This window comes from Eubalaena glacialis, chromosome 1 (genome assembly GCF_028564815.1).
Source record: "Eubalaena glacialis isolate mEubGla1 chromosome 1, mEubGla1.1.hap2.+ XY, whole genome shotgun sequence".
Lineage (NCBI taxonomy): Eukaryota > Metazoa > Chordata > Mammalia > Artiodactyla > Balaenidae > Eubalaena > Eubalaena glacialis.
The window spans coordinates 154302081-154325220 of NC_083716.1; the positions used below are offsets into that span (position 1 = coordinate 154302081).

Sequence of the window (23140 nt, forward strand, 5' to 3'; positions counted from 1 at the left end):
CATAAACTGCCTCTTGAGTGCTTTGAGAGTCAGCAAAACAGCCTCCTTATAACCTCATCAACTTTATAAGAAAGCTACTTGCAAAAGATTTCCACACTTGCAAGGATCACCAAGTCTGAACCGACTGCAATCCGAAGGAAACTTCCCTGCCTCAGAGTGTACTGAGGGGCTCTGACTCACGGCCGCCCCATGCCAACTTCACCTCTCAGAAAGGAGAGACAGGAGCCACATCCTGAAGAAGGGGCTGCTTGCATTTCTTTTCCTTTTCCTTTAAGCATCTCTGAAAAGGGAACAACTTTTCGGTCCTCCACCGCCTCTAAGCATCACCACCAGCGCTTCCACTCCCTTTCAGGAAGTGGTTAAGGGAGTGAGGGCTTATCTTAAACAGGGATAATCATTTCTGCTCATCTGATTGTTTCTCCTCTAGGATCTAAAGCCCTGAAAACATCCAACTTTATCCCTTTTCTTTCCCACTGAAAATCAGAGACCAAAGGCGTTGGTAAAAACCTCCCCCACTCTACCATACAATGCCTAACCCTTTAGCTGAAACTTTGAAGAAAAATCAAATTTAACTTTTCTTTCTTTCTGCCATTTCCTCTTCCCCACCACTCCTAATTCAGTGTTCATTTAAAAGACAACTTCATTCCCTTTTCTGAAACAAGCAGTTTCCGGGTTTGATTTTTGTGAAAACATGCAATGTGTCTGTGTGATTTTTTTTCAGAGGCTGATGCTGGGAGGTGATGGGCTGGGGAGGAAGGCCCATCTTCCCAGGCTCCACAGGAGGCAGGAGGGTAGCCGGAGCATCCCCAGGAGCCCAAGCCCGAATCAGGGGCTAAAGCAACAAACTTTGCAAGTTACAACTGGGCTGCCCCAGTGGCAGGCAGCCGCCGGGCTTCTCCCGCTCCTAAGTGCTCGTTTCTGCCTCGAAGGCTGTGTGGAGATAGTGGGGTATAATCAGGGGAATGAAAAGGGGGGCTGGGTTTTCCCCCTCCTCTCCAGCTTCAGTGAAAGTATTACAAAGTGAGTCAGGCGACCGAAGATCATCTGACTGAACTTTCTTGAAACCGACACACATTCTTGTCTTCGGGCAACTTGCTTTTTGCCTCCTTCCCCCTCACCCCTCTCCCCCTTCCCTCCTGCACATCTTATTTTCTGGGAAGAGATTTCATCCTTTCCATGTGGGGGAAAGGAGACTGTCCGCTATGGATTAACTTGGCGCTGGCACTGTCTTTGCCAGGCATCTTGCTAGCCTGAGAATCTTGAAGGCTGGATTTTAGATTCTTGTTTCTCTCTTTGTATATTTGTTTTCCTTGAACTGCTTCCTTCTCCTTTGCTTTTTAATAATCGCATACAGCATCGTCTTCTAACCCACGTTCTTGACCAGCCTTTCAAACACACACATACTGCTTTACACGTTTTATCTCCTTGTCGCCTTAGTCTATATATACACTGTTGACTTCATTAAAATTATATAAAGTGCCATTCTAGTCTCCTGGATGACCATCTCTCTCTCTCTCTTTTTTCCCCACGCAGCTTCTACTTCTATGATTAGTAGTACCATTATTCCTTTCCAGGAATTTCTATATGATTTTGATAAGCATCATCATATTTAGTGTTATCAGCAAAGACACAAGCTCAAAAGTGACATCTTTTCCATGAATCCAGGAAAGAAGAAAAATCCACTCAGTTCAGATAAATCCTAGCAATTCCCAAAGGGAAAGGCATTGGATACGTGCTTGATGAGAAAGAAAATGAAAAAAGAGGGGAAAAAAACTCTTCTACCTGCTTCTCAAAACCAGGACATTGCTCAGTCAGATTAAACCCAAAGCAAAATACTGACAAGTAACCAATACACAGCATGTTTTCCCACAGACTATTGGGAAATAATGATTGCTGTTAAATGTGCAGGGTCTGGGCTAAATGCCTTTAAAATGTGCAATTCAACTTTCCACTTCGGAGTGTTGAGGCTTCTCCCAAGTTAGTGGCTGGGCGGAGGGGAAATGGTGTCCATTTCTGAGCACCAAGCAGTGTCCACGGCTGAGCACCTCCCTGGCACTCTGTTTCACCTGCGAAGCCCCCAGCAGGCCCCCCCCTCTGCCAGCCCCCGCCCCAGGGCTCCCAGGAAGCCTGGAGCATTCTGTTTTTCCAGACCTGGGCTCTGGCCCGACTTCACTGCCGAGGCCAGGCTGGTCAACAGTGGCAAAATCCCGCAGGGGGTTGGAGGAGGCAGACAAGAAGAAACAAATATTCTAAATAGTCTCTCCTGCAAAAGAACACTTCTGGGAACCTTGCTTCAAATCTTATTTTCCTTTCTCTCAAAAAATGACTGTTTAACATAAGAAAAAGAAAAAAGCCTCCTTGACACGAAGCTTTTGTTACCCAGTTGATCAGCAATGTGCTTTAGATACTTGTAAGGGGGGAAAAAAGCCCCACAATAGACATTGATTTTAGAAAATCAATAACCAACATTTAATAAAAGGAACAGAGGAAACACAAGAGAGGAGAGGGGGGCACTAGGTGTAATTTTAGTGTCTACTAAATTACCCAGAGATGGGGAAGGGGAGGTCTCCAGTGTAAGGACCACCTTAAATAATGCCAGACACTAGAGTGAAGAAAAAATTAAATTAAGAGAGAGAGGGAGAGAGAGAGAAAGAGAGAGAGGGAGAAAGAGACTTAAAAAGAGGCAGCCTGAACTGGATCTTGGGGAAGCAGCTCGGAATATATTATTGTACTTGTTTTTTTGTAATACTAAGCCAAGCAAATAGATCAAAGGCAGCACAAAGGGAAAAGGCAGGATAACATAACGAACAGTTTCTGACTAAAATTCCTCTATCACTCCCCCATATGGCTCGACACCTCTACCACAACAAGCAAAAGACACACACACGCGCACACGTACACGCACGCACACACACACACACACACACGAAACCTAGAGAGAGACAGAGAGACAGAGACAGAGAGAAGCATCATTTGTCTCTAATCAAAATTCCCTCGTCTTTGTGTTTTCTCCTTCCAGCACCCCTCACTGCGCCCCCAGCAGCCCCCTACCGCGCCGCGCAGCTCAGGGGCAGGCCGGGGGCGCACACAATTGTCTTCCCTAGAGGAAAGTTGCTCCAAGGGGACCCCGGTGGTCCCCGCGAGGCGCGGGCTGGGCTTGCGGGAGGCCGGAGGCCGGGCCGGCGCCGCGTCCCCGCGTCCAGTTCGGGAGCGTCAACGCGGCCCCGCGCCGGGTGATCGGGCTGAGAGCGAGGGGAGTGAGAAGTTTCCTTTCCCAGTCTGAGCTGGCTTTAGTTCTCTTGTTTGTTTTGGGGGGTTGGTTTTTTTCTTTTTTTTAAACTCAGTATCCTCCGTCAGCTATCCCCGGCACCCTCTCCGGTCCCCAGCTCTCTCCCCTCCCCCAGGCGCCTTCTGCGCTCTTGCCAATCACTTTTCTCTTTTATTCCCACGATTTTGTTTGGGGGTAATACCTAGGGGGTCTCTCTCTCTCTCTGTCTCCCTCTCTCACTCTGTTCTTTCTCTGACTCTTTCTAAGGTGGACCTACTAAGCTGTCACGCCTTTGATCTCCCATCTCTGCTCTGCGTGTCCCCCTCGCACCCGCACCTCCTTCCTCCTTCTTGACTCAGCCTGGATAACGGACTCCTGACCATGTCGAAACTGCCCAGAAAAGTCTCCCTGCGCTCTGCGACTCCGCCAGCCCCCGGCACGGGGCCAGCGCCCGCTGGAGAGGAACCACCCGCCCCTGAGCCCGCATGGACCTCGCCGGACCCCGCGCGGGGCCGGCCGAGTCCCTCCCACCCCGGGGTCCCGGCGCGCCCGGCCGGGCCCCGCTGCCCGCGGACCGTTACTTGGCGTACCGAGAGGCGGCCGGGCGACTCCGGCAAAGAAACTTTAAGCCTTGCCGGAGGCACAGCCCCGGGGCCCCTCTCCCGCTCTCGCAGTCCCTCTGCCACCCCCGCCCCGCCCCCGCCCCGGGGATCCCGCGCGACCCGTCGCCCGGGCCCCCGCCCTGCCCTCGCCGGACGCTCACGCAGCCCGGCCGGAGAGCCGGCGGGCCGGGCGCTGGTGGAGCTGGGGGCGGAGGCGGAGGAAGGGCGGGCGGGGGCGCAGAGGGCGGCGAGGGTGGGGGCGCCGGGCCCCGGCCGGACCCCAGCGCTCGCAGCCCCCCGGCGCCCGACGCTCACTTTGCCCGGCACTTCCCCAACTCCCCCCCCCCGCCCCCCGTCCAGTCGCCGCGCGCGCCGGGCTCCGGCGCCGGCCGCGGAGAGAGGCTCGCCCGCGAGCCCTGGGCGCCCGCCGCCGCCGCCGCCGCCTCGGTTGCTTTTCCTTTTCCCCCTCCTTCTCCCCGGGTCTGGAGCCGCGGAGCGGCCCAGAAAAGTTTGGTTCGGGCCGCTTCTTACCGTTTTTCCTCCTGGGATTGGCTTGTTTGCGCCTCTTGCACCGGGGGCCATCCGCCATGATCGGCTGCTTCATTGATAAGAGCGGATCAGATGGCAGTTCGCATGGACTCGGCGCCCTGCTTCGGCAGCACGCAGGCTCGATCTAGCAACCAAACACAGCGACAATGTGGGCATCGCCCGCGCCCATTGAGACGCGCGCGGGCCGCCCAGGGGAGCCGGGCCAGGGCCCCGGCGAGCACCCATCCGCGGCCCCCCCAACGCCAAAGCGAAACTCCGGCGGCCCCCCTCCCCTCCTCCCACCCCCAGCCTTGGCCCCGAGGCGCTTTGTGTTTGTTACTGTTTGGTGTGTTGCACCCGCGAGGGGATCAGAGAGACAAGAATTACATCTTCAAAATGAGTCATAACTCCTGACCGTATGAGGGAATGCACACGGCGGTACAGTAAGGCTGCTTGGCTCAGGGCTAGGCGGACCTTTTCCTCCGAAAAGTCCTCAGCCCGGCTCGGGAACTTGGGGTGAGGCGAGGCTCTCTGTAGCTCTCATCTTGTCTCCCCCCCCCACTCACCCCCCCTCCCCATTCCCCCGAGGAAGCAAACAAACAAACAAACAAACAACGTGAAACAACTCCCGGATGAAGCACACTCGGTCAAATTGATAATAGTAATTATAGGAAGCCCACTCGCCCCGCGTCCCCTCCCCTCCCCTGTCGGAGTTGATCGAGGCACTGTCTCTTCCTCCCCCTCACACCCCCGCCCCCAAATTAGGATTTCCCGTTTCACGCCGCAATAAGAAATATAATTATAAGCCTCTTCGGACACTGTCCCTCCCCCCAGCACCCCCCCCCCCGCCGCCGCCGCCGCCGCCACCTTCGCCGCTTTGACAATATTTACTTATTTCCCCCCACCTCACTCACACCCATGCTCCCCCGCCCTAGTTCCCTTAAAGAGTTCCAGCAGAAAATTGTTTTCTCCCCTCAAGAAAGGAAAGAGAAAGTCCAACCGCTATACGGCAATACTTTTAAGCTCGACTAAATGATCGTATCCTTTTCTGGCTTCGAAACTTTTGTACCTAAAAATCGAGAGAGGCGCTGCATTTTTTCAGCTGAAACTGTCAAAACTTGGAGAAGGGGAACCTCGGAGGCAGGCAGGAGAGGAGGAGAATCCTGCAACTCGGTGGAGGTTGGGAAGATGCTGTGCCTCGAGGATTAGTTTAAACAGGGGGCTATAAAAGATGTAACAGATGCAAACTGTAACACAAGGGCCATTAACCCTTTCTCTGCCGAACATACTCAGTCCCCACGCCCCGCACCTATTGTCTCCTGTGCTAGAAGCTTTGCGGAAAACCTGGAAAGTGAGTATCAGTTTCCACACATTTGCTGCGAGGGGTGGGGCTGGGGGGCGGCAGAGAGAAGGGGAAGTGGATGATTTAGAAAGCACCTTGAATTTAACCTAGGCATAGTGGGAGACTTTTAATTTAAGTTTGACACATTTTGTTATTTCTTGGCTCTCCTATGGATTTGAAATTGTTGGGGAAAATCCTGAAATAAAGCAGTGGTCACACAAGTGTCTGGGAGGAAGCAGCTGGCCTGTCTGTATTCATGCTGAGACTTACACACGATTGCATATAAATACATGTTTAATAAAGTAAGCTGCTAGTTTTATGAGCATGTGTGTGTGTGAGGGACAGACAGGGCATTTGTGCTGTAAACTTTAGCTTTGCCTGTTATTTCTAACTCTGGAGTTAGTAATCTTGCCTTCATCATTATAGGGGGAGCATGTAAAATATATAAGAAGGTGGGAGATAAACACATTCATGTTAGCGGGGCTCACCACTGCTCCTGGGAACTCCTGCTCTCTTTCTCGACTTTTCAGTGCCAAAGTGTGGAATGGGATATTTTCGTGTGTCTATGTCTCCTGTGAAATCCATGTCTATATCATTAATACTTTGCCATTTGAAATACAATTTCAAAAGTTATCCTTCATTTACAACCCTAATATCCGGACGGCAGTTTTCTTCCCAGCTGTAGTGACTCCCCCCCCTCCCCACTTTGGTAAACGACTCAAGTTCCATGAGGACTTTCACTTCTTTATTTATCATCACAGAAGTGAGGTGTTACTTCACATACATACACACACAAAGAATGAAATAAAGAAATGAAACTCGCTAAGCAGACAAAAACAGGCAACTTTCTACTTAGAAAACAGCCTTCTTCAGTGGGAAAGGTTGGACTGCCATATCTAAGAGAAAGACTTGCTCCCGAATTTGGTAGGTTTGTATCCATCAAGTTTTGTAATTATTAACAGGTATTTGCCAAGTTCTAATTGCTGAATACAATGAATTGGAATTAGACGTGAAAATAGAGCAGAATCTCTCCCCTTGAAGAGTTTTTATTCCAACCACATAGTTCTCAATAAAACTTTTCCCAGGCTGGGTAGTAAAAGGCACCTTTGGTTACCTGAATGGGCAGGTACAGGGCAAATTATTTGGGGGAGGAAAAAAGAGAAAAGGAAGGAGAGAGAGAGAGGGAGTGCAAGAGAAATCGAAGAAGTCACTCTTGGGAAAAGCTTGCCGTAAAGGAGCTAAACCCACCTGAAATTCCTACCCACAGACACTCCTCCTCACTTCAGACTCACATCCCCACTTAAAAGGAGAAAATCGTAAAAGGAGGGTGGGGGATGACCATGCCGAAAAGGAATAAAAAGAGAGAAAAGGGGGAAAAAAAAAACCTACCTGCGAAGTCTTGTTTGTAGTTTTGGCCAGAAATGGTGAGAAGAAAAAGCATGAAGAAGCCGCGAAGTGTGGGGGAGAAAAAGGTGGAAGCGAAGAAACAGCTCCCGGAGCAAACTGTACAAAACCTCGCCAAGAGTGTCGGGAGGCAGGACCGTTATTCCTGCGGAGCAGGTTAGAACTGATCTCTTTCGGCCACTCCAGGAAACACAAACCTGGGGACGGACTGACGTGTTACGCCTCTTCTAATGACATTTTTTTCTTTTTCTTTTCTGTAGGAGAGAGAGAGACCCTGAAACACGCGCCACCTATCTTTGTGGGGAGGGATAATTGAAGCGCCCTGAGCGTGAGCATCATGTGAAAACGTGATCGCCAAGTTTCTCTCTGGGAAAGGATCTGGGATAGATTATACCTTGAAGTCTCCGCAAACGCTTTAGTGGAAGAAATGAAATTCCACCTCCCTCCCTTCCTCTCTCCCTCCCTCTCGCCTCCCTCCCTCCCTCCCTCCCTCCCTTCTCCACGCCCCCCCCTCCCCCCCCCCCCGTCAAGCCTTTGGCATCATTATCCTCATCACTAAATCCTACAGAGTACAGGGCGGAAAACGGTGCACACCATTCACAGAACTGGAGAACTCTACGGGGCGAAAGTTAAAGGGAAAGATCCCGGTTCCTCAATCCAGATCGCCTCTTCTTATTACAGATGTCTCTAATGACCAGATTTGAGATGCACATTAAATTGTGTGGATTTCTCAGCACGGCTTCTGGAACTAAATTTTTTGCCCTTTCTCTTAATTTTTTTTTCTTTTAAGATGCCAGAGCCAGAAAAAAAAAAAAAATGCTGCATGTGAACTGCATTTTAGGGCGTGTGTGTTGCGGTGTGTGTGTGTGATGAATTTCTGGATTGGATCCCAATACTAAAAAGTGGTTTGGCATTTTTAAAAAGGGTCTCTAAGTAAATTAACATAGAGCGCTGAGTTGCTGAGTTGACCGATCTCTGAATCTCTCCACATCTCACGGAGACCTCACTACAAAGTGAGGGAGTGGGTGTAGGGAGGCAGGAGGAAAAGGAGAAAGGCCATAGAGGAACTTAGCAGCGAAGGAAGATCACCATATTAAACGGCATGGGGTCTAAGTTTTGGAGTATATATTTTTTGATATTGCAATTAAAGTAAAATTAAAAAGAAAAGACTCCACCTTTGCTCTGAAGGGATTGGTTATGTAAATATGGAAGGGATTTCCTGGAGAATACAGCTTTCTACTGTATGGTTAATTAAATAATCACTCAAAAGCTTCCAACGTGACGCTTCTGTCGTAATCCAATCAGGTTACATAGGTCCTAAACAAGAAAGATATTTTCCACATCTGGAAGTCAGCAATTTAGCAAGTACTGCACATTATTAACCAATTCAGAGCCCACTTCCCAGGGGAATTTTTTTTGAAGTTTAAGTGTTCTTAACCAATGCTCTGCTGTTTTGTTAATCAAAAAGCTGGTTTACACTGCACATAATTGGAACTAATATAGAAGTAAATAAAGACAGCCAAATTTGAGGATGCTGAGCACAGGCATTTATCGGAAAAGGAAGAAATCTCTTAGCCTCCAATGGTTCAGGCTCAATTTCTTAGAGAACTGTGAGGCTTTTTCTTCTTCTTTTTTTTTTTCTTTAAGAGTGAAAGTACTTGAGAACCTCAGAGCACAGATAAACTTTCAGTCCCACAGCCTTTGGGCTTCCTTGCAAAGGTAAAGGTGGAGGTGTCAAGAGGACTAAAGAACAGCCTCATGCCATTTTTTTCTGCTTTAATATTGTTAATATGTTACAGCCCCCTGTTTTCAGTCTGATGAAATCTGAAACAAATAAAACCCTGATCCAACACTAGACTTTTACTTATATGAAGATAAACTGCTTTGAACTGTGCTTTGAATGTGTGCCTAAAGCAAGACTTTGAATGCAAGAGTCATTGGCAATTGCACTCAGAGGAGGGAAAAGCCACCCATGGGTTACCACATCCACACTCCCAGAGGTGCACGGCTTTGTGTTTTGTATGTTTATTGGGGGGGGGGGAGCAGTAGCCACCCAGCATGACCACAACCAATTCTTCCTTTAGGATGCAAGGGAGTAAATTTTCACTCTTGGTACAGACTCACCTCTTTCCTACCTTAAGTACTTATTACAGTGAGAATCTTCTCCCCCACCCCATTCAGATAAATCACCTATAGAGGAGCATTCAAGACCATCAGTCTAAAATTTAATAATAAAAAAAGAAAATTAAAGATTTCCACCATGGGTCAGGCACATTCTCAGTTTTATGCTTTACATTGCTTTAATATTTCTATCTCTATAAATATATGACTTATCAAGTTCCTTCTCTGAGATTCATTTCTATTATTAATATCCCTTTTTTTTTCTCTTCCCACTTTTCCCCACTTTTTTATTTTAAAAAAATCGAGTCCAGCTTTCTCTAGAAGTTTGCTTTTCAGCGTTTCCTCTCCCATTTCCAGGACGAAAGTGTCCCTTGCATGGAGTAATTCCAGGCAAGACCCCACCTCAGGACCCCAGGTAACCACTGGAGCTTACAGTCCAGACACACACTCACTGGCAAAACCTCAGGTCAAAGGATCCAATCAAACGGCTGACAAATCACTTCTCTTTATTATGTATATTAATGTCTGGTTACTTAGGATCTGACTTAAAAAAAAAAAAAAGACAAGTATTTCCATGAAAAACACCTAATCATCTGATTACTCTGGGCTCAGTAATTGTTCAAGTGTCAGGAGACAGCCTCAACACTTAGCACTGGGAGTGCCGACGTGCAAGTATTTGAATTGGGGTAAAAAGCAATCTTCCAGGTTCCCATCAAGGTGGATATTTGGAGGGTGGCACGCGAAGCGTCCCCGCGAGGGGTGAGCGCGCCGGTGGGTTGCCCTCCGCCCCTGCCTGGCACGCCCCGGGCACTCCCCTCCCCATTTGACCGAGAGAGTTCACACCAAAGCAGAGGCGGTGGGATCGGAGGAAGCCGGAATATAAATTTGTACCGAACACTCTCTTAGTCCGAAGGCCAGGTCGGGGACAATGGGGATCGTGGGATCAGCGGGATGCAGGAGCGCAGGACGCAGGGAAAAGTCGAGAGAGGACTAGGAGCTGCTAGCTTTCGGCTCCTCACACAGCAAAGCAAGTCCTTGCAAATGAATCGCTCCTTCCCGGTCTTTCTTCCCCATTAGTAATCCATTTCGAGATTAGCGCAGACCAAGGGGATTAAAACAACAGATACATGCAAATGTGAAATAATATTGCAATCGACATTGAAGGGAGAAAAATAATTCTTTAGGGTTTCCTTGAGTAAAACAAACTGCCTCCCTCAGGATTCCCTCCACCCAGGCAGCGTGTGAAGATGCACTTTTGTTTTCCAGTTCCCTCCAGCCAGGACCTGGTGCCTGTCCCCCCATTCACCTCTCAGTCTGTCAATTTCCTTAACTTTCACAGCCGCTCCCCCTTTCTCCCCTGCCCCCAGCTCCGCTTGCTGGCCCAGATGCCAGAAGAGATACAATGTTTCTGCCCTGAACACACAGCCTGTAGAAGGAATTCGAATTTGGCCAAAACTAATTTTTTTTTTTTAAAGCAAATTCTGTTTATTCTGTACCATGTGGAGAAAATAAAAAAAAGGAACCTATTCTCTTTTTGAAACGGAATTGATCTTTCATCTAGAGGAATTATCTCGACCCTGTGTTGTTACACAGAAGGTGGGAAACTTCTTTTAGAGTTGCAAGCAAAGGGTGATAAGGGGGACCCCTGCACTGGGAGGGGGTGTGGACGGGGTGGGGGGCGGCAGGGGTCCAAGTCAAGCCAAACGGTTTTCTCACGTGCAAACTCGCAATCCAATCCATTCGGAGTTGAGCTTAGGATAGGAGGGGAAAGTCTATTAAAAAAAAAAAAAAAATCAGGAGCATCTCTCTGAGAAGCCCTTTCAAACAAAATCAAAACAGGACCAGAGAATCTCAGACCGTCTCTAATATCCCTGCTGCGAGGCCCGCGGGCTGTGGAATCTCGCACGTCACCTGGCCCCAGCAGGGCAGCCAGCTGAGAGTTCATTTTATTTTATTTTTATTTTATTTTTTGAAGTTAAGGCTGAATCTCGGCTTCAGTGCTTTTTGGCAACGTCTCCACTGACAGGAACCAGCAAACTTCAGGACTCAAATGAGCGTCTTAATTTATTGATGCAAAACAGGTCTGCTTGTCGCCCCCAGTTCTCGGCGCGCTCTGTCCCCCACGCCCCCAGCTTCGGTCCCTTCATTTGCTCTCAGGGTAAGGCCGCCGCAGCACAGGCGGAGGAACACGTTGTGGGGGGGAGGGGTTCGGCCCCCACCCACCCCCCCCTCCCCCAGACCTATACCGCCCGGGAACCCCGCGACCCCCGCCCTGCGGCCGGGTCAGCTGACCTGGCTCGCTCGCCGGCTCCCCGCCCGCCGCCTTGTTTCCGGTCCCCGGGGTCCGCGAGCTGCGCACGGAGCGGGAGCGGCCGCGGCCGCGAGGTGATGCTGGGGGCTGATTACCATGAGAAAGGCTGTGCCTGGAAAAGCCTCCTCCACGCGACTGTCAATCTCACTAAGGGGTGGGATGGGGGGGACGGAAAGGGGCCCTGTAGGAGTCACCAGAAAACTTGGAGTAAGTTGGATGCGACGCAGGCCCGAGGAGGTGGCTTTCGCCTCAACTTGGAAGGCTGTGGCGTTAAGGGCGCGGACGCCAGCAGCCTCGCCAGGGAATTGAAAACCCCAAATCCTTCCTTCCCTCCTTTCCTCGCTCTTGCCCTCCTTTCAGCCCTCCCTGACCTTTATCCTTATTTTCTTGAAATTCTTTCCCAATTGCCTTTCCTACATTATCCTTTCTTTCTATCTGATATCTCCCTTTTGCAAGCCCTTATTTTGTTTCCTAACATCTCCTCTCTCGCTCTGATTCTTTTCTGCTTCCTTTATGTGTCCAGATTTATCATTTCGTTTTGAAAACACGTTTCATATGTAATTAATCTACCAGCAGGAGGTCAGGGACACCCCGACTAAAGTAACTCCCTTGGGTCATCAGAGAACAAGTTCGCCAGGTGTCAGTGAAAAGTAAAATAATAATAATAATAGTAATAAAATAAATATAAATCTATATCTCAGTAATCATAGTGGCTCCCTATTCTGAATTATCATATCAGCTCAAATTGACTTCCTTTTTTCTTAAAAGATATAATCTTCCTGGAAGAAAAATGAATAATACTTGTTCTAGGGAAATTCTACAGAATTAAAGCAATGTGAAAAATTTTCTCATTTATGGTGATATTTTAGCAGGGCTTAACAGACTTTAGAAATTACAATAGGTAATTTAAAGAAACTTAAACTGTGCTTTTTCTTTAAATGACTATTTGGAAAGTGTAAAAAATTCCTAAAGCACCCCTGCCCCACACGAATCAATTCAGAGAGAAACATCATGCCCTGTGTTTTGTACATGCTAAGCAAATTCACAGCTTGAGTTGCTGGGTTGTTTTCTTCGCCAGGTTGCCCTGTTGCCTAGCAGGTGAGTGAACACGGAGCTGCATATGTCATGAATGTGGCTATGGTTTTAGTTTTCCTTATTTTTTTTTCTGTCTTTCATTCATTTTGAGCATGTTGTTCTCCTATTAAAATTCAGAGTTTGCACTTGTTTGCAATTTGTTTACTTTGTTGGATTTTTAAAACTTGTTAGAAGTCAATTGAACATGTATATTAAGCCCTTTTTAGGCCAAGAAAAATAAAGATGCATTAGAAAGATGCTTTTTATGCTTCATAATTATTAATTGACGTTTTATGATGAATAATTAATCATTTGAATAATTTTGGTATCTCTGATCTGAACACATATTTGCATATCTAATGCTTGATTTTAACTGTGGTTTTTTTTTTTTAATTCATTCTCTCAGGACGAAGAAACAAAGTAACATTTTAATGTAAAATTTCTCTCTGACACTTGTAAAAGTTTATTTGTTGAGTAGTAGTATTCTTTCCAGATATCCATAAAACTTCTTAACAATTTGTGAATCATTTATGTAGTAGTCATATACAAATATGTGACAGAACTACAATTAATGAGGAAAAACAATACCCTATGTAAAATCAAGTCACTCTCCTCCCCAAATGCAGAGATGTGCACTAATTATGCACCATTTTTTCTTATTGGAATTTGATCATTGAACTTTTGGGTTATGTCTATTTACACATGTCAAAAAGTGAAAATTGAGGTAATTGACAAATAATTCATACCTGAATTTAAGATAATTTTTTACTTTTACTTATTAATATATGGGCTGATTTAAAGTTATTTTAAAATGATCAAGCAAGCCTATCCCTGATATTTTTATACCCCTGTGTCAGTTGACGTCCAAAGAATCTATTTTGAATACTAACCCTGCAGGTTGCTACCTGTGTGATTACCGACAATCTACTCTAAATTTGTTTCCTTAGCTATGTTGTGGGTACACTAATAGTGCCCAGTCTTTTGAGTTTTCTTGAGAACTAAATATAGTGCCTGAAACTTCACTATAGTGTAGTTTTATTATTGTAATGAAAGGTTGAAAAAATAACATGGAATATACAGATCAATTGAGGACAATTTAATTAATTTTGACTAGTTAAAAACAGCTATTTACCTTTTAGTATCATTTGTCATTTTTCTATTGAGAAGTGAGTGCTGTGTTATTAAAGTGAAGAAATAAAATGGAAAGCATCATAGGATTTTTGGCTGGTTTACAGTTCTTTAGACCTCTTCAAAGAATTCGTAGCCACAGACATGAAAATAGTGTTTTTTTATTCTGTTAGTTAAGGAGTTAATTTGTCGTATTCAATATGGTCATAATTTGGTTATAAATATCAGATTTCTTTTAGTGCAAATGTATGAACTTGAAGTTTCTCATGTTCTTTAGTAACATATTGTCTTTGACTGTAAGGGTTAAATGTGCAGAAGCTCAGAAGCGGTCTTGAGTAAGACTTGTGAGAAAAAAAAAGGGCAAACTTAACAAATTTGGAGACCAGGAATTTGGCTGTCAGAACAGTATTTGTTGTAAGACCATTCATAATGAGCTGAGTGAGCATTTCCTTTTGGAATTGTAGTTATCCTGGGGTTTGCGCTAATTCTAAGTACCTATAGTGGGGGAGAAAATCAGTTTACTAATGGAAAATGAAATTCCTTAGTCTCTTAAACATCCAGAAGGCCAGATTTTCTTTTTGATGCAAAAGCTGAAAAGTCAATGCAAATGCTTATGGGAAAAAACTATTGCGATATTTAGTCCCAATACTGACTTCTTTTTCTTGTTGTTTTCCTTAAGACTCCTCAAAACACTTAAAGGGTCCCTTAATTGTTTCCTTTCTCAAAGGATCCATTCCATGCTTCTTTCACGTTGAAACTACCAAAAGGGCCATTTGGACATAAGCCTAGGGGCTCAGAGTGACCTGTACCTTTTTCTTTTTTTCCTTTGTAAAGGGGAATGGGACCAAAAACTGTTTGCACCTATAGATTGTTTAGTGACCTGGAAATAACTTCATGCTGCTTTGTGGTCTTCTTTAACAGTCCTTATTCTGTTAAAAGGTCAAATTATAAATCTTGGATGTTACTCAGTTCTAATTTTGCACCGTTCTAAAAGTGATTTTTTTTTTTTGCAGTCATGTTTCAGGTACTTAAATATAAAAACCTTACTCTCAAAAATTATTCTCTTCATGATAATCACAATTATGAAATAATAATAGCTAAGAAAAAACCCTGCTTTTCTAGGCCTGGCAGTGTAGATGTGACCTAGAGAGAATCAACGACTTTCTCCAGAATTCAAGTGTCTGGTTCTTCACGGGCCTTTGAATCTGCCAGATCCATCCTCCCGGCAGACGCCACATACAGGTGACATCCAAAGTCTTCTCACCTTTCGCAGACGTCCTTCTGAGCCACTTGTGCCCACCCACTCTGCACACTGCATTGTGACCCACTTCCAAACCTCCTGGATGACTTGGTTAGTACTTGTTTTTCCATGTGTGGCTTATTTTGCCTTTTGGATCTAGCACTTAGGCTCATTTTTCCAGTTGCAGCATTGGCTCAGGTAGAATGCTTTCTCTGGCTTTGTTGCCTCTGTCTTCCCAGATAAAGTGTCTTTCCTAGTTCAGTCTTCTCACCAGGACCCTTGACTTAGGGACACTCCCATGGGCAAGTTCCCGCTCGCTCACATTGGCCCCAGTACTGGGCCTAAGCACAGGACAAGTTAGTGATGAAGGAGAGATCATGATACAGGCATATCTGGAAATTGTTTTTTTTCTTGTATAATTTTTAAATTGCTTGTTGACTGGGAACTGGACCTCAATGTGTTTGACACCAGATTCTTTACATTCTCCTCAATTACAGCATATTATAGTGGCAAAGATATAGGCTTTGAAATTAGATGAACTGGATTTGACTCCCTGCTTTGTGAGTGCTAATTGTGTATTGAGGACAAGATATTAAGCCCCTGAGAACTTCATTTTTAAAATGAGCAAAAGAGGACTTAAATTTAAGCTGGCTGTGGTGAAAAAATATGACAATATATGTAAAATGTCTGCTACAGGGTAGGCATATCAATAAATAGGAATTCCTTCTCGTGAATTACCTGGAAAATACATGAAGTTAAATTACAGAAAACCAGAATGAATGTAGCATGTATCTTAGATGATACTTATTTCATCATTTTTAATTATTTTAGTGCCATTTATTTAATTATTTTAATTACTTTATGATTTTATTAGGAATTGTTTAACTGGGTCTTGCATTTCACAGAAATCAGTGCTTACTGAGAACAAAGTTGGAAAAGTAATATGGAATTTCTTAACTTGTAGTAGAAAAGGTGGAGTGCTCATGATTATAAGCATCACGATTCTAACCTCTGAGGTAAATAAATTTACTTTACAATTTCATTATGTATTTCACACTTCTGTTTACAATTGTAAGAAAAAATATTTTTCCACCTAATTCTCCCTATATGACCTGGCATAAGAGGAAGCACTCTGGCAGCCAGTTTGGGGTGGCCAAGAAGTGTCAAAGATCACTCATTCAAGGTAAAAAGAAGAGGCCCTTAATACTGTCCAAAGCTCTATACCTACTATTAACTCAAACTTCTGAAGTCTGAAGGAACTGGGAAGGGGGTAGAAGGGAAGGAATAGCACTGAGAAAGTTTGCCTGCAGTATCTTCTTCCACCCCCCTCCCCCAGTTGAGTGTTGAAACATCTGCTTAAAAAAAAAAAAAAGGTAAGGATATGTGTATACTAAAGACATTGCTACACTCTGCCGCCTGCAAATTCAGGAGTAGGGTTGTGTCAGCAGGCCCTGGCATGATCTACTGTGTATGTGACTTTTCTACCCTATGCCCTAGAAAGGAGGGTGTCAGGGGAGGACTGGCTTGTGGACACAGGGAGCACATTGTTCCAGTGGTTCTGCTACAGTGCAAACCAGGCTTCTTTTTCTCTCTCTGGAAGTAACTTTGCTACACGCAAAAAAAAAAATCGATTCCTATTAAGTTTTTCCTTGGCCACTGTGGTACCGTAGGTATGGCTCCTGTGCAACGGGGTAATTTTTCTGGGTTGAGGGAGGCTGGCTTACCTATTGTTCTTGGCTCATGGCTAGCACCCTTCTAGACAAGAGAGACAGAACAAAGCTGAAAGTTCACAGACAATACGTGGCCTTTTAAAACAGGAATGAAAAACTAAAACCTTGTTCTTCTAAAGTTTAGTTTATCTATCTACTGTGTATTTGGAATTTCGTTTTAGAGAAATCAGCATGATCCTGAGCTATAGTATTACCTACCATCATTTAGCATTTATCTGGGATATTGAAAACTTATTTACAATAATTTGCAGTAGTAGTTCTGTAGAGATGATCTCTATTGAGGTTTTGCTTCCGTTGGTGAGGATTCTTGTGTAGTTGTGGAGTTCAAGGCTAGGTGAAATATGCTTGCGAAGGTCATTTGAAATCACATTGGACTTTGAATTGGGGGCAAAGTAATGCTTTTTACGATATTAAAGCAAAGTAACATCATTTGGAAATTTTTAAACCATTGCTTCATTTAGGATCTCTAAATAGTAATTTATTTGACGAAGGAAGGTGACCTCTCACCAATGTCTCTTCCCCAGTCCCCTGGACTAGTGCCTATTATATAGGAAATATTTGTTGTTGTGTGTGGAGTCTGCCATTCATTAAGAAGCTTTAAAGGGATGTAAACTGATCTCCTATTTCGCACTTGTAAAGGCCTGAGATAAGAATGAGGATAGTGGGAATTCCCTGGCGGTCCAGTGGTGCTTTCACTGTAGAGGGTGTGGGTTCAATCCCTGGTCGGGGAACTAAGATCCTGAAAGTCAAGCTGCCCGACTGAAAAGAATGTGAGGATAGATGAGCCTAGCAGGCAGGGACCATAGAACACTTAGACCGGCACAACCTCCTTTTCATCAAGTTATGTACCAGATTACATTATTAACACAAACTGTTTTATTCCCTTTCTTGTGTGTCAATTTTACACACATTCTGAAAAAAAAATGAAGGAGCAAATGCAGAATTGTGTGTATATATTTGTCTTTCTCTTTAAATGGCTCTGATGAGTCTTTTCATGGTTTATTTTTAAGTAAATACATTAAAATTTAATAAGAGGTTTTCTCTGAAAAAGGAAAGAAATCATAAAGAAAAAATGGAGTAGATTAATAAAAGTATGGTTTGCTTAAGAAGGCAGGTGTGTAGTTGTAATTTAAGATAAATGATCCCCTCACCCTGTAATACCACACAATAGGTAAATAAAGAAAACAGAGAAGATGGGGAATTTTGTTTTGTTTTTCCGTTGTTTTTGGCCATGCCTCATGGCTTGGGGGATCTTAGTTCCTCGACCAGGTATTGAACCTGGGCCCTCGGCAGTAAAAGCGCTGAGTCCTAACCACCGGACCACCAGGGAATTCCATCTCCTTCTTCAAATGGACAGGCTCCATCAGCCAGTGGGCTGGGTGTTTTTCCTGCCAGCAACTTCATTTTCATGTAGACCAGTAACTGGTTGCCCAAAGATACTGAGGCAAAAAGTATTAAGTCCTGATTATAATACTTTCCCCTTCCCCTCTCTCTTCTTCCCTCTACTTCAAGTCCTATGTCTCACTCAGGGCCCTTACCTCTTCTTATCTTTCTTTCCATGCTTTCTATTCAGAGGAAAAACTACCTTTTAAAGATAGCCTTGTTCGTAACCTTCACAAGGCTTAGCTTTTAAATAATAAGATATGACCCTAGGATTTGAGATTTCCACTGTGCTGCAGAAAATTACCTGGAGGAAACAGAATGTTTACCTGAAATTCGTTATGAGGAAGGACAGTTCAATACTATTACTGTCTGCTCACTGCCTAGCATAGAGCTTGGAACATGAGAGGCATTGAATAATGTCTTTTGGATGAATGAATGCATGCATGCATGAATGCCATGTAAAAAAGCCAGACTTAAAACAACAGATGCCGTTTGTTCTACATGGCAAATAAGAGTTAAAAGGCATTAATGTAGGTGCAAAAATCACTGTGGTCACAAACAGGATTTTGATATTATTTTTGAATTCTGAGTATAATATTTTACTTCCAAAATGAAATACCTAAATCATTTACCAAGCAATAGAGATATAACAGTCCCTCAGTCACTCACTTGCAAAGGAAATTTTCAATACAAATAAAATCATACATATTTATACTAGGGTAATTCAAAATAACTTCCTCACATAAGCACTGCTACGTTCAAATAAAATCTTGCCAACACTTCTGAGTACATTGCTTTTAAAAAAAATGCTCCCTGTAGCGTCCGAACTATTTAAAAATTTTGCCAGCTTCTTCAACATACATCAGTTATCTCTCTTCAAATTACTGACAAGAATTTAAAAACTGCTTCATCAGAACAACTGTTACCCTTTCTCATACTCTAGTGAGAACCTGATCTTCTAAAAAGGACCATATTTACAGCTTCTTCTGAAATTTTGAAACCATTTGGCTGATATGTTTTTGCTACATTTTCTTTTCCTGATTTAATTACTGGGGACATTTGCATGAAAACAGGGGGATAGGGACATAAGATTTGTGTCGTATGAGTTCATCTGTTTCCGATGCTTATTCCCCACCTGAGATCAGTATCTATTTTATTACAATTGGGAGGCCAGGAACTAGATTGGAAAAGATGAAGAAGTTGTTGGAGGTGAACTAAAGTTCAGAAATAGGGACTTAGGAGCTAAAGGATTGGTGGGTGATATGATAATGGATTTTCTTCTAGTTTACTTATTTACCAGAAGTCATCATGTCAGTCACACATGCTGTCCCATTGAAAAGATCAGAAAATTGGGGAACTGCACAGAACTGGTGGGTTGATGCTTCTCTAAGAAAATGCCCAGGCAGTTACTACTCTGTCGTAGGGGTCGAGAGGCGTCAAAGAAAACAGTTTACGAGCTGAGACGAGGTCATGTATGAACTCTAGAGACGGCCACTGAAAGTTGTGAAGGAGATAAAGCAAAATGCCCCACTAATTTTGACCGCCTTCACGAGGAGAATCAGAGAAGACTATTGGCATGAATTCTGAGCATCTTCACCGGGAGATCCGTGGGTATGTAGAACTGCACATGTTCAAAACTGAAGCTGTCATCTTCTCCTAACTTCACTTTCTCCCATGTTCGCCAGCTTGCTGAAGGGCATCGCTGTCCATCCGTCTCCTGAGCCCAAACCCTGGGTTGACCTTTGACTCCTGTCTGTCTCTTAACTTCCATAGTGAATCACTAAGTGCTAACGACCTTACTTCCACAAGTTCCTCAAATGTGCTCAAATCCTCCCCACTTACATCCCTACCCTGTTTCAGCTACTCAGCATCTCTTTCCTGAAAGAGGAAATGCCCAGCTCCTAACGGACTTTCCCATTTGTAGTCTTTCTTCCCTCATATCTGTTCTTCATACCATCACCAGAGTGAGTGATTGATCTAGAACATAAATCTGACTGTGTCACTGCTGAGCATAAAAGACATCAGCGATTCCCCATTACATACCAGCTGTGCATCTCCAACTCAGGTAACCCTAAGGATGTAACCCTAAGGATGGGTGTTTTAATATTTACAAAGAGTGTTTTGAAATAATACTACTTCAGCTTCAAGTTTGTTTCTTTCCCATAGTTTTGGGTAAAACTGAGGATCCAAGAAGCTGGGCCATGTTAATCTTGCCTGTCCCCAGGGTTTGAGTACCCTAGTGTGAGAAGCACAGTGCCAGTGCGATAAACCACAAGTTCTTTAGAAAAGCACATGCGGTCCTCTTAGATGGAATGTTTTCTTTTCTTCATCCTCTTCTCCCACCACTCTTCAAATGGCACATTACACTTTTATAATATTGTTTGCATTTTCCCCTGAACAAACCATGCTGTTTCCAATGTTAGGGCCTTTGCCTATACCGTTTACTCTACCAGGAATACTCCTTCCTGCTCCCTTTATTTGGCTGACTTCTCTGTTCATCCTTTAACTCAGCACACATGTCATCTCCTCCTGCCCCTTCTGTGTCCTCATAGCATTTAACACTCTGCACGGAGGTCCTTCCTTTATGTCTTCTTTCAACTGGAATAAGGCCTCCCTGAGGTCAGGGACACTGTCATCTTTGACTTTATACCCTATGATGGGCTGAATGTTATGTCCCACAAATTTAATTTATTAAAGCCCTAACCCCCAATGTGATGGTAATTGGAGGTGGGGCCTTTGGGAGGAAATTAGGTTTAGATGAGGTCATGAGGGTGGGGTACCCATGATGGGATTAGTGTTCTTACAAGAAGAGGAACACAGAGATCATGCTCTCTCCTTGGGCATGCAACTGAAGAAAGGTTATGTGAGCACACAGCAAGAAGGTGGCTGTCCACAAGCCAGGAAGCCAGTTCTCACTAGGAACTGAATCTGCTGGCACCTTGATCTTAGACTTCCCAGCTTTCAAACCCGTGAGAAATGTGTCTATTGTTTAAGTCACCCAGTCTATGGTATTTTGTTATAGCAGCCTTAGCTAAGTGTCCCCAACTCTTAGTAAGTATCTGGCAGGTAGTGAACACTTAAGAATACTTTTTAAACTGAATATGAATGTCATGGTACAAACTAATTTTTATTACTGGACGAAGAACTCCAAGCACATGCTTTTTTTTTTTTGTTTTGTTTTCACATGCATGTTTTATTGATAATGCGTTTAGTCACCAGAAGACCTTCCATGCTTCATGTTAAGAGGAGACCCAAAAGATGGAAATTTCTCACTGCATTTTTGAATAACTTGCATTAGTTTAAACATGCATTTGCAAAAGTATTAAAATAACAAGACCTTTCACATGTAAACATTTTCAAATTTCAAAGCTTTTACATATGCATTATTTTACTTGATTCTTACAATAAACTTTCAAGGTTGGCAAATATTTTTATCCCTAATTTGGAAAAGCAGGAAATTAAGATTTTGATGGAGTAAGACAAAATAATCAAACCTATTTTGGGAGTCCCAAGTATGTTTCAGATATGGAAACATCTTTGGAAACTGGTAAAGGGCAAATCTTATTATTCTTATGTGACAGATGAGGAAATACGGTGTTGAAAGGACTGGCTCAGAGTCACATGGCACTACTGTCAAAGTAAAAATTGAACCCAGTGTCCTGTGACTCTGTTTGGTCCTGATACATACATATATATATGTATTAGAAAGGAAGCCATGGTCTTAAGAGAGAACTGGAAGGAATTTTTTTTCTCCTCTTTTCCATAACTGGTCTGTTACTTGTCTTTAGCACACAAAGACACCAAATCATAAACACAGTCATTCAAGAGAGTAGTTTGGAAGTGAAATTGGAAAATTAATTTGGCTTATTTGAGATAGGAGAGTAGGGGCAGCAGGGATCATATAGAGACTGAACATTTAAAAAATAATTTGTTCCCTTTGCCTTAAAGTCATAAACTTCTTAGTTTTAAGTAAACATAATGAAACTATCCGAATATATGTTACCTGCAATTTTCTGGAATTTTTTTCTGATAAATGTGAGTTCTAAGAAAATGTATATTTCTTAGAGTTCTGTTGTTGAATGAAGGGCTGCTTCCAGTGAGAGGCTGTCTTTCACTTCTCTTCCCTCAGGATTTTATAAAGCAAATTTAGCAGATATTCTTTTGAAGGGAAAACAATTTCTCAGAAGTTAAAATGGTAGATAAAAACATATTTGATATATTTGTTCTTTACAATATAAGTATGAAATAATGTAAATGTGCTGTCTAATGCATCAGTATTATTAGCCAATTAATAAATTCAAATATGTGATGAATCACCTCATTTCCTAAGCTAATGGATTGCTTGACAGTTGCATACATGTATCATATATGTGTTCATTGCAAATGCTTATTAATTTCTACTATGTGCTGGGCACCGTGCTAGGAATAAGGGTACAACAGTGATCAAGACAGACCTAATCCAGGACTTCCTTGGTGGTCCAGTGGTTAAGACTCTGCACTCCCGATGCAGGGGGCACGGGTTCCATCCCTGGTCGGGGAACTAAGATCCCACATGCCACACAGCATGGCCAAAAATAATAATAATAATAATAATAATAATAATAATAGTAATAATAATAATAATAAAGAAAAAAAAGACAGACCTAATCCTTGCAGGCTGGCGGGGAGGACAGACTGTGAGTGATGAATGCTACTGGGAGTATAGAAGTCAGACCCATCTAGCCAAACGATGGCTACAAAATAAAGTGAAGGCGAGAGTAGATCTTCCTAATGCACAAAAGGTCAGGTCTTTAAAATCCATCAGCTACCACTGAAATTAGTTTAAATCACCTGTGACGTGTTTTAACTCTTCCAGGCTGAGCTAAAGGTATCTTGGGACCTTGGAGCAGGCTGGGAGGAAGAGGGGAGAAAGCCTAGTGTCAGAGCTTCAGGGAAGGAGACCGACGTTCCAATGACAATAGCTAGAGCACTTTGGTGCCCAAAGCTCTCAGGAGACTGACCTCAGCATC

At 43.9% G+C, this 23140-nt stretch overlaps 1 protein-coding gene across 5 annotated transcripts in view; it reads right to left on the bottom strand.

Moving 5' to 3' along the window:
- Nucleotides 1-7544, bottom strand: part of ZEB2 (zinc finger E-box binding homeobox 2) — a 127954-nt gene extending 120410 nt beyond the window's left edge. For 4 of the 5 annotated variants that reach the window (XM_061183664.1, XM_061183645.1, XM_061183670.1 and 1 more), the window contains exons 1-2: nucleotides 7130-7544; nucleotides 4402-4543 (exon numbers count right to left, since the gene is read on the bottom strand). In XM_061183664.1, the coding sequence (XP_061039647.1) occupies nucleotides 4402-4474 (73 nt within the window). In that variant the 5' untranslated portion in view covers nucleotides 4475-4543; nucleotides 7130-7544. Of the gene's footprint in view, nucleotides 1-4401; nucleotides 4544-4738; nucleotides 4774-7129 lie in introns of those variants that run through there. The other variant, XM_061183650.1, reaches the window with a different exon arrangement.
- Nucleotides 7545-23140: the final 15596 nt, after the last annotated feature.